The sequence below is a fragment of the Notolepis coatsorum genome (genome assembly GCF_963971535.1).
Source record: "Notolepis coatsorum genome assembly, chromosome: 11".
NCBI classification, from domain to species: domain Eukaryota; kingdom Metazoa; phylum Chordata; class Actinopteri; order Aulopiformes; family Paralepididae; genus Notolepis; species Notolepis coatsorum.
The window spans coordinates 20,312,047-20,329,216 of record NC_140175.1 but is presented as its reverse complement, the minus strand read 5'-3'; the positions used below and the strand labels follow the sequence as shown (position 1 = coordinate 20,329,216).

The 17,170-nt window shown below is 46.9% G+C and overlaps 1 protein-coding gene across 1 annotated transcript in view; it reads right to left on the bottom strand.

The window, feature by feature from the left end:
- Positions 1-17,170, bottom strand: part of cwc27 (CWC27 spliceosome associated cyclophilin) — a 102,203-nt gene that overhangs the window by 14,639 nt on the left and 70,394 nt on the right. The window contains exons 12-13 of the mRNA XM_084325383.1: positions 6,753-6,874; positions 6,516-6,619 (exon numbers count right to left, since the gene is read on the bottom strand). Coding sequence (XP_084181509.1) covers positions 6,516-6,619; positions 6,753-6,874 — 226 coding nt within the window. The remainder of the gene's footprint in view (positions 1-6,515; positions 6,620-6,752; positions 6,875-17,170) is intronic.

Here is a 17,170-nt window from a genome sequence, read left to right as displayed (position 1 = left end):
AACCCGAAATAAGACATAAATTTGAGCGGGGTAAAAAAAAAGAAAAAATAATTCAAAAGGAATCCATATGTATATAATAGAAGGGGTGAAGACGGCCAAGAGGGCTCGACAGCGCGTGAGCGATGTGCTCCAGATCCTTTCAATGTGCTTCATGTCTTTTTGGTGGGAATCGATTTATCAATACAACGCAAGTATCGTTGTAAAAACAAATACAGTAGCTGACGTTAGCCACATAGGCTACGTTTAAACTGCAGACAAAAAATTGACAAAATCAAATTTCTATTGACGACAGTGTGAACAACACAAATCACATGGAATCTGATCTGTTCAATTCTGATTCGGGGGACAAAAAATCTGAGTCAAAAGAGTCATGTGACTTTCTGGATTGACATTTGTCAAAACATTTTGTCTTCCTTATTGTTAATTTCTTCGGTAAAGTGTGACCAGTTCACACTGGAATCTGATATTGGCCAAATTTTTTTTATCCACTTTTTCTCCCATTTTTCTATATTTTCTCCCATCCCAATTTCGTATCATCCAATTCAACCCTCCCCTGTCACGAACGCTGTTTCTTGCCTCCCACAAGCCGGCTGCAATGTGGACTAAGTCATACATAGCACAAGTCCCCTCCGGTACTTTGAGGTAACAGCAGTCGCATCTTTTCACCTGCGCGGCGCAAACTCTCAGTGGCGAGGAGTAACGCGTGGGAGGCTCACGCTGCCCCCGACACTTCCTGATTCTACTGCGCAGGCGCACCAACCGACCTGTAGGAGTCGCTGTCCACAACGCCCGATCCCCACCCATCAGTTTCCCACCCCCTAATACGGCCAATGTGTATTAGTACGGACGACCAGCTAAACTGAAAGCAATGTGGAGCGCTGGGCTCGAACTGACGAGCCCAGCGTCTCCAGCATCTCGTGGCGAGCGCCTTGCCCACTACGCCACGTAGCCGCCCCTTGATATTGGCCACATTTAAAGAAAATAATGTGAACAGCCAAAAAGAAAAGAAAAAAAGAAAAAGCAATAAATCAGAATCGAGCACTAAGGCCTGCAGTGTGAACGTAGCCACAGACTCCAAAAATGTCAGCGCTGAAGTGTGTTCGTACGCCCTGCGGTCTCCAACAGAGCAAAAAAAAAAAAAAAAAAAAAAAACGGCATTAAGTTTATTCAAATGACATCTGGGCCAGCGGCGCCGGAGCTTTTTATGAACCCGCTCACGTACGGTTCTACCGCAAAGTAGCTCGAATCGGGCTTTTTTTACGAGCCGTCCAATCAGTGACACGTGGCTCAGGAACCCCATACCGTCGCAGCAGATACAGCCTGAAAACACACGGCAACTGGGGAGCCACGGGAGGGGAGGGGAGGGGAAGGCTTCTCTAACCCTCATTCAGGTGCTACAAAAACAACAGTATTCGGTCGTGGATATTTAACAGCATAAGACCCGGCAGACATGATATCCGCTCGGATGAGTTGTATCGGTGCTTTATAGCTTAAAGGTGCAGTAGGTGGTATCTTTTTGTTACTGTACCTTTACTGTACTTTTACTGTGCCTTTACTGTACCTTTGGGCGCCCTGTTTTAGACGAGCGAACAACAGGCATCAAATACGTAAGTAAAGATGGGCTACTGGTGGCCTGTAAGCCTCACCTGGGCTCTGAAAATACAACCCCACTATCAACTGTTAAAGGTGCAGTAAGTGGTAGTTTTTTGTTAAATATCTCTACATTCTGACAGTCATCACTGATATAGTGTGTCTGGTCAGTAACATGGGTCCCCCCAGTCCCTCCGATCTGCAGTAAACACAAAGTACATTTCCTGGTATCCCTACACTGTATATTGTTGTGCACTTTATTTACTGTTACATTTGCAAAAACGTCTTTTTGTTGTACTGTACTTGTGCTGTATGATGACCATACATTTTAATCTAATCTAATCTGCCTCACGCGTGGCACAACGCACTACAGCTGCTGACAGAAAACATTTAGATCCGCCATCAGCTCTATTTTTTATCTTTCAAAATGTTCAGTTGCTATTGCATGCACTTATCTGTGTTTCATTACGCATATGAGTGCATGCTTACCAACTGTTTTGCCTGTTTTATTGAAACACTACTATCACCGACATCCAAGAAGATGCCCCCTTGAACGGCCCTTCTAAGGTTTCTCTCCTCCACATTGCCTGTGGTGCATTTTTTCCTATTGCTAGGTTTTTTGTGAGTTTTTCCTTACCTTCGCGTGGGGTATGTCTGGGAGTGTTGCATTTATTTTATTTATTTAAATGTTTTGGGACTTTATGGTGTTTTTGTTTTGTTCTTGATTTATTCTGATGTTTCTTCTTGACTTGTTTAAAGAAGACGTGTCCGGCCCATGGGGACATTAACGTGTCGTCGGGCCTTACAAATAAATTAGATTTGATTTGGGTTCACGTGAAATAACAATAGCAGATATTTTTTTATCTTACAGGGGACCCACCGTAGTAGCAGACAAGTGTGTTCATTAATTCAGAATGAGGAAGCTACTGTATATACATCAGTATCACATTATACTGTATATACATCAGTGCTGCACCTACAGACAGCCATCAGTGCTGCACCTACAGACAGCCATCAGTGCTGCACCTACAGACAGACATCAGTGCTGCACCTACAGACAGCCATCAGTGCTGCACCTACAGACAGCCATCAGTGCTGCACCTACAGACAGACATCAGTGCTGCAGCTACAGACAGCCATCAGTGCTGCACCTACAGACAGCCATCAGTGCTGCACCTACAGACAGACATCAGTGCTGCAGCTACAGACAGCCATCAGTGCTGCACCTACAGACAGCCATCAGTGCTGCACCTACAGACAGCCATCAGTGCTGCACCTACAGACAGCCATCAGTGCTGCACCTACAGACAGCCATCAGTGCTGCACCTACAGACAGCCATCAGTGCTGCACCTACAGACAGCCATCAGTGCTGCACCTACAGACAGCCAGCAGTGCTGCACCTACAGACAGCCATCAGTGCTGCACCTACAGACAGCCATCAGTGCTGCACCTACAGACAGCCATCAGTGCTGCACCTACAGACAGCCATCAGTGCTGCACCTACAGACAGCCATCAGTGCTGCACCTACAGACAGCCATCAGTGCTGCACCTACAGACAGCCATCAGTGCTGCACCTACAGACAGCCATCAGTGCTGCACCTACAGACAGCCATCAGTGCTGCACCTACAGTACAGACAGACATCAGTGCAGCACCTACAGACAGCCATCAGTGCTGCACCTACAGACAGCCATCAGTGCTGCACCTACAGACAGCCATCAGTGCTGCACCTACAGACAGCCATCAGTGCTGCACCTACAGACAGCCATCAGTGCTGCACCTACACGACAGCTGTACACAACAGCCAAATCATTTCTTTATCTGCATACGGTTCAACATGGTGTCAAGTCATTACCGAGAAGCTCGTCTGGCTTTTGTTATGACTGTCTATTAACAGACATGCTGTGTGAGTCAAGGGCTTCGCTCAGAGCCGTTAGCCTGTGGCTGCCTCCCGGCACTGCTGCACCACCACCCTGTCTGTCCTCCAGCCTGTCTGTCCACCAGCCTGTCTGTCCACCAGCCTGTCTGTCTGTCATCCAGCCTGTCCTCCAGCCTGTCTGTCCACCAGCCTGTCTGTCCTCCAGCCTGTCTGTCCACCAGCCTGTCTGTCCACCAGCCTGTCTGTCCACCAGCCTGTCTGTCCACCAGCCTGTCTGTCCACCAGCCTGTCTGTCCAGGTCCTCAGCCTGTCCTCAAAAGCCCCAGTTTTTCAAAAAACAACAGGGCTTTTGAGGTGATGAAATCACTGCGCCCAGGCAGCAGTGGTTCGGCAAAAAAGATTTTCTGAGTATGTGCTTGGAAAACTAAAATGTCTAATTATTATTATTTTTTTATTTCTCCACGTGGTAAATACACAGGTCACAACGTGTTTACAGGAACGTTTTGGAGTTGGATTTGGAGTGTATTTCGTGACCGCTGGGAACTAGGCTACACTGGCACACCTACTTCCAGTGAATGACGCTAAGCTAGGCTAACGGTGCGGCTGTTCCCTAAGCCTAATAATAATGCATGCACAGAGAAGAAAAGGGTATGTATCTGCTCGTCTAACTCCACGGTAGATGGCAAATAAGCGAATTTCCCCAAAAGTTGGCGTGTTCCTTTAAAACATTACTTTGCGACTAAAGATCTTTAAGTCACCTATAACGGAGGACCTGGTGAGGCTGAGGCTGAGGGGGGAGAGAGAGGCCACGAATTCCAGTCCTAAAACTAAGGTGAACACAGTGTAGAGTTGCTCTGTTAAGTCAGCTGGATGGATGGATTATCCACAAGTGGCCGTCGGGAGGACTGGGAAAATAAACACAGCGGGCTGTTTTAATGGTGTCTGTGGTGTCTAAGGCCTTCCATGCTGCCGGGCCTGCTGATAATAACACGGCCTACAGGGAGACGAGGTCGACACGCCACGCTGCAAGTGTAACAATCTGATCGTCCCCCGACTGTCTTTTCTCTCAGGAGGACCTCTCTCACTCTGTTCCCCCTCCATCTGTTCTGCCTCTCTGTGTTCTTTCTGTTGTCTGTCTGTTCTCACAGTGTGCTCCGAGGTTTCAACAAGTCCAACATTTGGGCGGTCAGGTGGCGTAGCGGAGATTGTGCTCGTCACCAATGCGAGAGGCTGCGGTCTCGACTCCCGGAGAGTCAGCATTGCCTTGGCTCGGGCTGATCGCTATACTAACTCGTTTGGCTGAGTTAGGGGGAGGGGAGCCGTGGGTGGGTCCTGGGCGTTGTGGACAGCGACCCCTACAGTTCGGTCGGGGCGCCTGCACAGCGAGGGTAGGATCTGGAGGGAGGTAGTGTGACCTTCCACACGTTACACTCTCCCGGTGAGAATCTGCGCGGCCAGGCTGGCTGCCGGCTGGCTGCACATGTGTCGGAGGAAAACATGTGACAGTCTCCGGCCTCCCGGACCAACAGTAGGGGGGAGTGCGCAACAACCAGGAAGGGGGTTGGGAATTGGCATAACGACTAACAGTGGGATGGGAGAAAAATCGGAAAAAAGGAGGGGGAAAAAGATAATAAAATAAAATTAAATTAAAAAAACAAGTCTTTACGGTTACATTTGCACTCTGGTTGGATGCCAAATTATTTTCATTGTACTGTACTTGTGCTGTAGGATGACAATACACGTGAATCTAAAGTTATCTAAGTTGCAGTGCTAAAACTGTTCTTATTTTTGGGTGCATTTATACGCACACTACTATTCCAATACTCCAGAAGTACCCAGTGTCCTGTCTAGTTGCCGTATGTAAACACAATATCCCATTTTACAGCAGCCAGGATCATTTGTTGACTATGAGAAACCCGAATATGACCGCTGGGAGGATATACAGACATTAGCCAGGATACTGGGGCATGTAAACAGACACCCTGTCCCCGTTCACTGCTGGATTTGTGGATCTGTTTCCATGGTAACGCCTGCAATATTCCATTTAATCATGTATACAGACATGATGGTAATCAGCACAAGAAAAAACGCAGGTAAACAACTTATCTCGTCTGACATCGACTGGGATATTAGCTTGTTGTATCCAGGATATTAATGTGCATGTCTTCTTTTGCTGCGTTTTAACAGTATGATCTCCGACCACTGTGTGTCGACTTGTAACTGTCTGACCTGATTTCTTTATTGTTTATTCTTATTTATTGTGCCTATATGTATGAAATTGCTGATAAACTATTTGTTTTGTACGCTCGTCATCGCTGTAAATAAGGTTAACCTCGGTGTCTCACAAGTTTAAATAAAGTTTGAAATTAAATGTGAACACACTCATTGAGTATTATTGGGGCGACAGTGGCTTGGGAGGTAGAGCAGTCGTCTGGTAATCCGGAGGTTCCCGGTTCGATTCCCACTCCTCCCGGACAAGACACTTAACCCCTAACTGCTCCCGATGAGCAGGTTGGCACCTTGCATGGTCGCCTCCGCCGTCGGTGTGTGAATGTGTGAGTGAATGGGTGAATGTGAGGAACAAAATTGTAAAGCGCTTTGGATAAAAGAGATATATAAATGCGCCATTTACCATGATCTCTGACCACTGTGTGTTGAATTGTAAATTGTCTTAGCTGATTTATTATAGTTATTCTTATTTATTGTGCCTATATGTATGAAATTGCCGATGAACTGTTCTTATTTATTGTGCCTATATGTATGAAATTGCCGATGAACTGTGTCTTAGTTTTGTACACTCGTCGTGTCTCACAAATTTAAATAAAGGTTTGAAATTAAACGTGAGAAAGCACTCATTGATTGAATTTCTCACGAGCACAAATTCCTGAACATTTTGACGAGCAAATTCTGAAGCGCAGATTCCAAACAGTATAAGCAGCGCTACACCGGGTTTGGGTTTCGGGGAGAAACACCGCGGTGGAGTCGGGTTTCGAGCCGCGGTGGCCCCGCTCCCCCGCTGAAGCGATCTGGTGGAAACACACTGACCATCCCTTGTCATCGTCCTCGCCCAGCTCCTCAACGTCCTCCTCCGGGGCCTCCGTGATGGCTGACGACAGCTTGGACTTGAAGCGGTCCAGGAGAGCCAGGGTCTGCCAGACAAACAGGGTCAAAGGTGGTTATAAAGGGATCCCGTGTGGCTCTCGGAGCTGGTAGCCGCTTCCCAGAAGCGTTCACTTCTGAGACACACGCCGGCCCCCGGCTGAGCGCTAGACGTAAACAGACCTGTTGTTCTCGACCGGAGCCCTTCTTGGGTTTCTGTTTCTTGAGGTCGTCGTACTTCTTCCTCCCTTCCAGATACTCAGCCACTGCGTCGCTGGAATGGTTCTTCTCAGCCGCAGAGACCGCTGTAGAGAGGAGAGTAGAATAGAATAGAATAGAAGCACTTTATTGATCCAGAGGGAAAATTCAGCACCACAGATCTCTCACAATAAACATTTAAGTAGTAAAAAAAATCTAAAATAAGAATAAGAATACAGTCAAAGATATACATTCTAAAATATGTATATACATTCTAAAATATGTATATACATTCTAAAATTCCACAGACCGTAGTTGGCAAAGTACATTTTATCAAATCAATCAAATGCGAACACTATTCGACTAAATATCTAGATCTTTTATATATCTAGATATAAAGATCAGATTTTCTTTCTCCACTGCACTCAAGGCCCCGTCTCACATGGCGGCACGGTGGTGTAGTGGTTAACACTGTTGCCTCATCATGGCAAGGTTGGGGGGGACCAGGTTGCTGGGTTGCCAGGTACCCAGGTGGGGTATCTCCCGGGCCTTTCTGTGTGTAGTTTGCATGTTCTCCCCCCACCCGTGCTCTCAAGGGTTTCCCCTCCACAAAAAGAGATAAACCCAATGTAAAAACAACGCAGAACAGATCGTCAACGCTGTGGCGTCCCTGACGAAGACGGACAGGAGCACTTGGATTGGTCCCCGGGGCGCGGCCCCCACGCCGCCGCAGCCCATGTCTGCTCCCGGCTGCCCTTGGGGGGGGGGGGGGGGGGGGGGGAGGACGACGGGATGGGTCAAGTGCAGAGAGACATTTCAACCCAAAAAATGTGTCCTATGTGTCGTCTATCTCGCATGTGTGTGTCGCTGCATGACGATGTAGCAATGTGGTACAAATAAAGACTTCTTCTTCTTCCTCTTCTTCTTATTATGTAGATTGCGATGCAGTTCGCTAACCAGCAGCCGGAGAACTAACGGCAGCAGAACTCTACTAGGAATGTCCGATCACTAAGGGCTTGTGACCACAACAGAGGTTTTTTTCCAAGACGGACGCTTTGAAAAGCAAAAAAAAAAAAGCTCAGAGCGTTTTCCTGAGTCTCGCGACTGCCGCGGCTCCCCCACTTGCTCGATGTTGATTGGTCGGTCGAAAAAAGTTACCTTGATGAGCGCGCTCCTTTCCAAAAGTTGAACTAGTTTCAACTTTAGGCGCTGGGAGCGCTCCGCCCAAAAAAACGCTGCCGCCGAGAGCGCATAAACGCGAGGCGCGGCGCTGGGAAAAGGGCCGTGCCTGTCATGCTGCACACAACATAATGATTTACAGGCGGGGTCTATATGCCTGTGTCTCTATGTATATAAGATTCAAAAATGTATTTGTGCCACATTCAATAAGCCGACTTAACAAGTAGGATAGAAACATGGTCCAATCTACACAGGGCCTAAAAGAAGAAAAAAAATTTGGTTCCGGTTGCCGACCGACCCTGCCGATTTAGGTGCGACCCAATTTATTTTATGAGTTAAAAAAAAGTACAATTACATTTTTATTTTTTTTACAATAAAGTTTCATAAAAATCTTAGTCAAACCTTTAGTATTATGGATATTAAACATGCTGGCAGAGTACATGCATCCATGTTGTCGTGAACATTTTAATTAAATAAAGAAATTCCCTATCCATAGTCGCCGTGGGAACAAATAAAATAAAAAATAAAATAAATTCCCATGGCCTTAACTGACAACCAACAGGAACCAAACAATTTTTTTTATGCCTAGGATAGTGTAACATAAAAGAGCTGTGCAACGAGAAATAACCTTGGACTTGTGGGCCTGAGCCACATCAAATGAATAACGTTGGTTGTGAGGGAAGCAAGGAGTTAATTACATTGTTTCTCTGATGTCTAGTCTGTCTGTCTGTCTCTGCTGTAACATGGTTGTCTCTCTGTCTGTCTCTGCTGTAACACGGTTGTCTCTCTGATGTCTGTCTCTGCTGTAACATGGTTGTCTCTCTGATGTCTGTCTCTGCTGTAACACGGTTGTCTCTCTGATGTCTGTCTCTGCTGTAACATGGTTGTCTCTCTGATGTCTGTCTCTGCTGTAACACGGTTGTCTCTCTGATGATGTCTGTCTCTGCTGTAACATGGTTGTCTGTCTCTCTGATGTCTGTCTCTGCTGTAACATGGTTGTCTGTCTCTCTGATGTCTGTCTCTGCTGTAACACGGTTGTCTCTCTGATGTCCGTCTCTGCTGTAACACGGTTGTCTCTCTGATGTCTGTCTCTGCTGTAACACGGTTGTCTCTCTGATGTCTGTCTCTGCTGTAACACGGTTGTCTCTCTGATGATGTCTGTCTCTGCTGTAACATGGTTGTCTGTCTCTCTGATGTCTGTCTCTGCTGTAACACGGTTGTCTGTCTCTCTGATGTCTGTCTCTGCTGTAACACGGTTGTCTCTCTGATGATGTCTGTCTCTGCTGTAACACGGTTGTCTCTCTGATGATGTCTGTCTCTGCTGTAACACGGTTGTCTCTCTGATGTCTGTCTCTGCTGTAACACGGTTGTCTCTCTGATGTCTGTCTCTGCTGTAACACGGTTGTCTCTCTGATGATGTCTGTCTCTGCTGTAACATGGTTGTCTCTCTGATGATGTCTGTCTCTGCTGTAACACTGTTGTCTCTCTGATGTCTGTCTCTGCTGTAACACGGTTGTCTCTCTGATGTCTGTCTCTGCTGTAACACGGTTGTCTCTCTGATGATGTCTGTCTCTGCTGTAACATGGTTGTCTGTCTCTCTGATGTCTGTCTCTGCTGTAACATGGTTGTCTCTCTGATGATGTCTGTCTCTGCTGTAACATGGTTGTCTCTCTGATGATGTCTGTCTCTGCTGTAACATGGTTGTCTCTCTGATGATGTCGGTCTCTGCTGTAACATGGTTGTCTCTCTTGATGTCTGTCTCTGCTGTAACATGGTTGTCTCTCTGATGATGTCTGTCTCTGCTGTAACATGGTTGTCTCTCTTGATGATGTCTGTCTCTGCTGTAACATGGTTGTCTCTCTCTGATGTCTGTCTCTGCTGTAACATGGTTGTCTCTCTGATGTCTGTCTCTGCTGTAACATGGTTGTCTCTCTGATGATGTCTGTCTCTGCTGTAACATGGTTGTCTCTCTGATGATGTCTGTCTCTGCTGTAACACGGTTGTCTCTCTGATGTCTGTCTCTGCTGTAACATGGTTGTCTCTCTGATGATGTCTGTCTCTGCTGTAACATGGTTGTCTCTCTGATGATGTCTGTCTCTGCTGTAACATGGTTGTCTCTCTGATGATGTCTGTCTCTGCTGTAACATGGTTGCCTGTCTCTCTGATGTCTGTCTCTGCTGTAACATGGTTGTCTCTCTGATGATGTCGGTCTCTGCTGTAACATGGTTGTCTCTCTGATGATGTCGGTCTCTGCTGTAACATGGTTGTCTCTCTGATGATGTCTGTCTCTGCTGTAACATGGTTGTCTCTCTGATGATGTCTGTCTCTGCTGTAACATGGTTGTCTCTCTGATGATGTCTGTCTCTGCTGTAACATGGTTGTCTCTCTGATGATGTCTGTCTCTGCTGTAACATGGTTGTCTCTCTGATGATGTCTGTCTCTGCTGTAACATGGTTGTCTCTCTTGATGTCTGTCTCTGCTGTAACATGGTTGTCTCTCTGATGATGTCTGTCTCTGCTGTAATATGGTTGTCTCTCTGATGATGTCTGTCTCTGCTGTAACATGGTTGTCTCTCTGATGTCTGTCTCTGCTGTAACATGGTTGTCTTGTGTTTTTACAAGGAACCCTAAAACTAAAAGCCAAAAAAAAAAACTTGGAACGGAAAAGAGAAGAATGTCATGTATGTTGATTGATATGTGATATATAACAGCTGCTTCAGAGGATTGCTTCAGAGGATTGCTTCAGATGGCTGTTTCAGATGGCTGCTTCAGATGGCTGCTTCAGAGGACCGCTTCAGAGGACCGCTTAATTTTCAGTGGTAGGACTATCCATTAGTTTTTACGTTTGGATCACTGCTTGAGCCTTTAAAGTTAGAATCTGTAATACCATCAGACAGTGACCTCTAGGGGTGGGGGAAAATATCGATACGTAGTAGTATCGCAATACTTTGCATGGCGATACTGTATCGATACAGGGACGCCAAGTATCGATATTTAATTATTATTATTATTATTTCTTGTCTTTTTTTTTTGTATAAGGAAGTTGCATTGTTCATTTCAATACCTGTAATAGTACAGTAGTCCACACACACACACACACATGTGCATTCAGTTAAGTTGGAATATGACTGTAATACAAACAGTTCAGTTTGTCAGGTGTTGACATCCGTCTGCTTGAGAAAAGACCATGTTCTGCAATAAAAATGATTGAAGTGAGATGAACAGACTGAACTTTATTTTATTAGATAAAACATGTTGACAAAGTTTGACTTTGCAGTTGAAAAAAGGTAATAAATCGCAATATATCGCAATATTAATATCGCAATATTCGGCATATCGCAATATATTTAGTATCGCAATACTATCGTATCGTGACTCAAGTATCGTGATAGTATCGTATCGTGAGGCCTCTGGTGATGCCCACCCCTAGTGACCTCTAGGCAAAAGAGCCTCACTTAATATTGCACTTGGTTTACATTTTTCTATTTTGGTCTGATGTGTGGGTTGGAGTTGAGTGGGGCTGGGGGGGGGGTTGCTATCGCTGACCACACCGGCAGGCTCTGCCAAGGGAGGTCTGGAGACATTCACGGTATAATAAGTTACTAAACTCCAACCCACAAGGGTTATTTTGGTCACTGTTCGACTGCATTACAGATTCTACCTTTAAAGTGGGCTTTAATGACCCTACTTTTTTTGGGCACGTGTTCTTCAATTCCAAATTTGCCGCGAGCCCATAGTGAATCAGTAGTACACAGAGCGCTGTTGTAACTAACGACGGGAGATTATCCATGCAGCATATTCCTCGTGAATCACTGTGCTTTGATAGACAACTCAAAAATGATGGCTACTATATTAAATCCGTCCAGGCATGAGATACTGATCATTAGCGGGGAAATCACCTGAGCCACGGAGACAAGCCTGGTCTTGGTGATGAAGCGATAGCAGAGAACTACAAAGGCTGGGACGCTGCTCTGCCTCTGACACGTGTGAAGGATTGCCTGCTAGTCGAACAGAGAAAACCCATTCAGCCAGTAAACTGCCTCAATGTCATCCATTCCACATTTTCTATGGAGATGAAGACGACAAAGACAACTCTTTGTTCCAGCCTTCATGAGCTGGTCTTTACCGTACCGTTTTACTGTACATTTTTACTGTAAAGATATTTTTTAGGGCATTTTTAACTGCTTTTATTGACAGGGCAGTTGGAAATTGGGAGAGAGGGAGAGACGGGGAGGACCTGCAACACATGTCCCCGGGCCGGATTGGAACCCAGGACGTTGCGATTATGCTGCAAGCGTAGTTACGTGGTGCACCACTGGGGCGCCCCACCTTTACTGTACCTTTACTGTACTTTTGGGCGCCCTTTTTTAGATGAGCGAACAACGCGCATAAATACGTAAGTAGAGGCTCTGAAAATACAACCCCACTATCAACTGTTAAAGGTGCAGTAAGTGGTTAAATACTGTAGTAATGTTCTGGTATCCCTTCCCACTTCATCCAATCAGGAGAGAGATATTTTTATTATTCTTATTCTTTCAAGAAATCTTGCCAAGCCACATTTGCTTAACTGCACTGGTAGATAATTTTACTTGTTTGAAGCACGTATTTGCTTAAAACTACTTTTTATTTCTTATTTTTGTCAGACCATTTTTGCAGTGTGGAGTTCTCTCTCCCGATTGGATGGGAACAGGATACCAGAAAATGTATTTTGTGTTTACTGCAAAGCGGGTGGGACCGAGAGACCCACGTCACTGACCAGACCCTCTACACATCAGTGACGGCTGTCAGACCGGCGTAGAGCTATTATTTTAACATGTAGACCACTTATTTGAACATGTAGACCACTTATTTTAACAAACAAGGACGGAGGAGAATCTCAATATTAGTCTACGTGAAAAATGTGGACGTGGATGAAAACCTCAAGGCTCTTTCTTCACTCTGCCTCAACCCGACGTGAGAGAAGAGGCAGAAGGCCGTTTATGTCCAGAGTTGTTCTTCTTGGTCTGCTGCTACAACAGACTAATGACACAACGCAGGGCTGTGGTGGGCGTGTGGGCAGCGTGTTGCTCCAGTCCAGTAAGCAGAGCACACAATAGAAGACCTCCCAGCGAGCACCCCCCCCCTCCGGTCCCACTGCGGTCCCACTGACGCTGCCGTACCAGTTGACATTGAATTAGCCTTTCATGCTAAAAAACCCAGAATGGAAAGTCTGACATTCGAAGGCCTTCCGAGAAAACGCTGAGAAGATGGCCGTCGGGTAAGGAGTGTGTTTACCGGGTTTTTGGAAACAGTGTTAAGACTAAAGACTCCCGAGATGCAACAACACTGAACGGCACAGGAAGTCTTTCATTCCGACAGCCGTCAGACTATGTAACGGAAGAGAGGAGGAAGAGAGGAGAGGAGAGGAGGAGGAAGGGAGGAGAAAGAGATGAGAGGAGAGGAGGAGGAAGAGAGGGGAAGAGAGGAGGAGGAAGAGAGGAGGAAGAAAGGGACAAGAGGAAGAGAGGAGAGGAGAGGAGGAGGAAGAGAGGAGAAAGAGAGGAGAGGAGGAGGAAGAGAGGAGAGGAGCGGACAGTACAAACTCTGGCATATCTTCCTGGACTTTCTGACTTCTGACCTTTTACTGTACATTTGACTGTATTACTGTATATGTTTGGCTGTATATATACATATTTTAATTAGAATGTATATCCCGGACTGTATTTTTATTCTTATTGTGATTTTAGATTTTTTTTACTACCTAAATGTTTATTGTGAGCGATCTGTAGTGCTGAATTTCCCTCAGGATCAATAAAGTACTTCTATTCTATTCTATTTTGGAAACAGTCGCACTCTCGCAGTCGTGGTCCTCGTCTCGACGCCGCAGCTGAAACAACGTTTGTAGACGACACGGGTCTGACGCTGGGGAACAATGTAGCCGCTCTAGGTAGTAAACGATGACCTTTATTATAACATGCCTTCTCATATTACAGATCTTTCTAAAAGAGTCGTGGAAATGGCATGAATGGTGGGACGAATTGCAGGGTTTTTATCTAAAAGGTAAATGGTGCATTTATATAGCAGCTTTTATCCAAAGCACTTTACAATTTTGTTCCTCACATTTCACCCATTCACTCACACATTCACACACCGACGGCGGAGGCGACCATGCAAGGTGCCAACCTGCTCATCGGGAGCAGTTAGGGGGTTAAGTGTCTTGCTCAAGGACACTTCGACACGCTGCCCGGGAATCGAACCGGGAACCTCCTTAGCCACTGTCGCCCCACTAAAGAAATATCTAAAGAAACTATTTTTTTTTATCCACTTTTTCTCCTCTTTTTCAATTTTTCTCCCATCCCAATTTCGCTGTGCCAATTCTCCCCTCCCCTGTCTTGAACGTTGCTCGCATATGCCCCCCACTGGCCGGTTGTAGGGAGGATAGAGGCCTTGCATCACGTGTTCCCTCCGATACACGAGGAGGCAGCCTGTCACATCTTTTCACCTGCCAGCGCGGACTCTCATTGGCGAGGTGTAACGTGTGGGAGGCTCACACTACCCCCCGTTATTTCCTGTCTCTGCTGTGCAGGCGTCCCCCAACCGACCTGTAGGAGTCGCTGTCCACAACGTCCAGATTACCACCCATCGACTTCCACCCGCTAACTCTGCCAATTGAGCCAGTATGACGGCCGGCCCAAGCCGGAGGCGACGCCGACAGCCGGATTCGAACCCGGTGTCTCTTGCGTTGGTGACGAGCGCAATGTCGGCTGTGCCACCCAGCCGCCCCCTATCTAAAGAAACTCTTAATGTAATATCTCATAGTCTAATCTACAGTCATATTAATTATTGCTGTGCAGCGTGGGGTAATGCAACTATGAGATACGGGGAGAGACTGGAGTGCAAATCACACAGAACAAGGTGTTAAGAGCGGTGTTCGGGTGTGGTTTTGAAAGGGGGGTCAGTGAACTGCATGCTGGGATAGGATGGACTGGAGCACAGCGGTGGAAACACGTGGGACATTCATTCATTTCGGGAATTCAGACATTTGGAGCCGGTTTGTATTAAGAACAAAGTGTTTTTAGTAGGCGATGAACATCAAGTAAACACAAGAATACGAGACAAACACAACATGTTTTATATGAGAATAAAAACTGAAATGGGAAGAAGAACTGTCATTTTCAGAACTGTTCAATCATGGAACTCATTACCAATAACTTCTCTTGAGGTCTATGTTGCCAGATCGGAGGTGTACGTGTGATATACGAGTGTCAAAATGATGTATGGACGTATTGTGTATGAATGATTGTATATTTAAATGTTTTTGTAAATGTTCATTTAATGTCATGTAAATGCTTTTAAATGGACTCTCGGAACATTAGCCAATGGGCTAAAAGAGATCCAAAATCAATCAATCAATCATTATAATCTGCATTCATGAGCGGGGGGGGGGGGGGGGCTTTTATTTTGACATTCTTCACCACCACCACCATCATCATCATCATCATCCAATGGGCGGAGCAGTCCACATCTGTTCCACAAATGATGTAGAGAAATATACACACAGACACACACACACGCACACACACACACACACAGTCCTCTCGCATGCATCAGCGGGAGGAGAAATACCACCGCCTCACATCATTTCAAGCAACTGACGGATGAGCACTTCAACAGAATGGGCGGAACGCGATCAGAGAGCAAAGATAAAAGGGAGGGAGGCTTGTCAAGCTGTGACTGTTGCCGCCATGCCTGATGGGAGACGTGTCAATACCAGGACTGTCCTCCTCCTTCTCATGCCCCCCCCCCCCACACACGCTATGAGTCCATGCCCGACGGGGGACAGCGAGAGAGGAGAGGAGAGGAGGAAGAGAGGAGATGAGAAGGAAGAGAGGAGGAGAGGAGGTGAGTAGGAAGACAGGAGAGGAGGAAGACAGGAGAGGAGAGGAGGAAGAAGAGAGGAGCGGAGAGGAGGAAGAGATGAGAGGAGGAAGAGGAGAGGAAGAGGAAGAAAGGAGAGGAGCAGAGGAGAGGAGGAAGAGGAAAGGAGAAGGAAGAGAGGAGAGGAAGAAAGGAGAGGAGCAGAGGAGGAGAGGAGGAGGAAGAGAGGAGAGGAGGAAGAGAGGAGGGGAGGAGGAAGAGAGGAGAGGAGGAGGAAGAGGAGGAAGAGAGGGGAAGAGAGGAGAGGAGGAAGAGAGGGGGAGGAAGAGGAGAGGAGGAGGAAGAGCGGATAGGAGGAAGAGAGGAGGAAGAGGAGAGGAAGATGAAGAAAGGAGAGGAGGAGGAGAGGAGAGTAGGAAGAGAGGAGAGGAGGAAGAGAGGAGAGGAGCAGAGGAGGAAGAGAGGAGAGGAGGAAGAGAGGAGGGGAGATGAGGAGGAAGAGAGGAGAGGAGGAGGAAGAGATGAGAGGAGAGGAGGAAGAGAGGAGGAGGCAGAGAGGAGAGGCGGAAGAAAGGAGGAGGAAGAGAGGAGAGGATGAGGAAGAGAGGAGAGGATGAGAAAGAGAGGAGCAGAGGAGGAAGAGAGAAGAGGAGGAGGAAGAGAGGAGGAGCAGATGAGGAAGAGAGGAGAGGAGAGGAAGAGGAAGGGAGGAGAGGAGAAAGAGAGGAAGAGAGGAGAAAGAGAGGAGAGGAGGAGGAAGAGAGGAGCAGAGGAGGAAGAGAGGAGGAAGAGAGGAGAGGAGAGGAGGAGGAAGAGAGGAGAAAGAGAGGAGAAAGAGAGGAGGAAGGGAGGAGAGGAGAGGAGGAGGAAGATAGGGAAGAGAGGAGGAGGAAGAGAGGAGGAAGAAAGGGACAAGAGGAAGAGAGGAGGAGGAGGAGGAAGAGAGGAGAAAGAGAGGAGAGGAGCGGAGGAAGAGAGGAGAGGAGGACGAAGAGACAAGAGAAAAAGAGCGGAGAGGAGGAGGAAGAGAGGAGAAAAGAGAGGAGAGTGGTCCAGCACCCCCCTCCGCACGCCCTGACACCTGACCCACATCGCCAGGCGATACCCGCGCCTCTTATGTAATGGATCGCCGGCCGAGGCCGAGGTGAGACAGAACTAAACGGAAACAGAGACGTCGGGGGGGCGGCCGGCCGGCCTGCACGTCCTGAGAAGTTGATTAACGGCAGGGCAGGTAGAGATAAAAGACACTGGTCACCAGGAGAGGAGTGAATGAAGTGCGGTTACAGTTCACGGTTCAAAGCCTTCCCCTCTGGACCAGGTCACATTCTACACACATTCCTGCAGAACCTTAGAATACAAAGTGCTCCT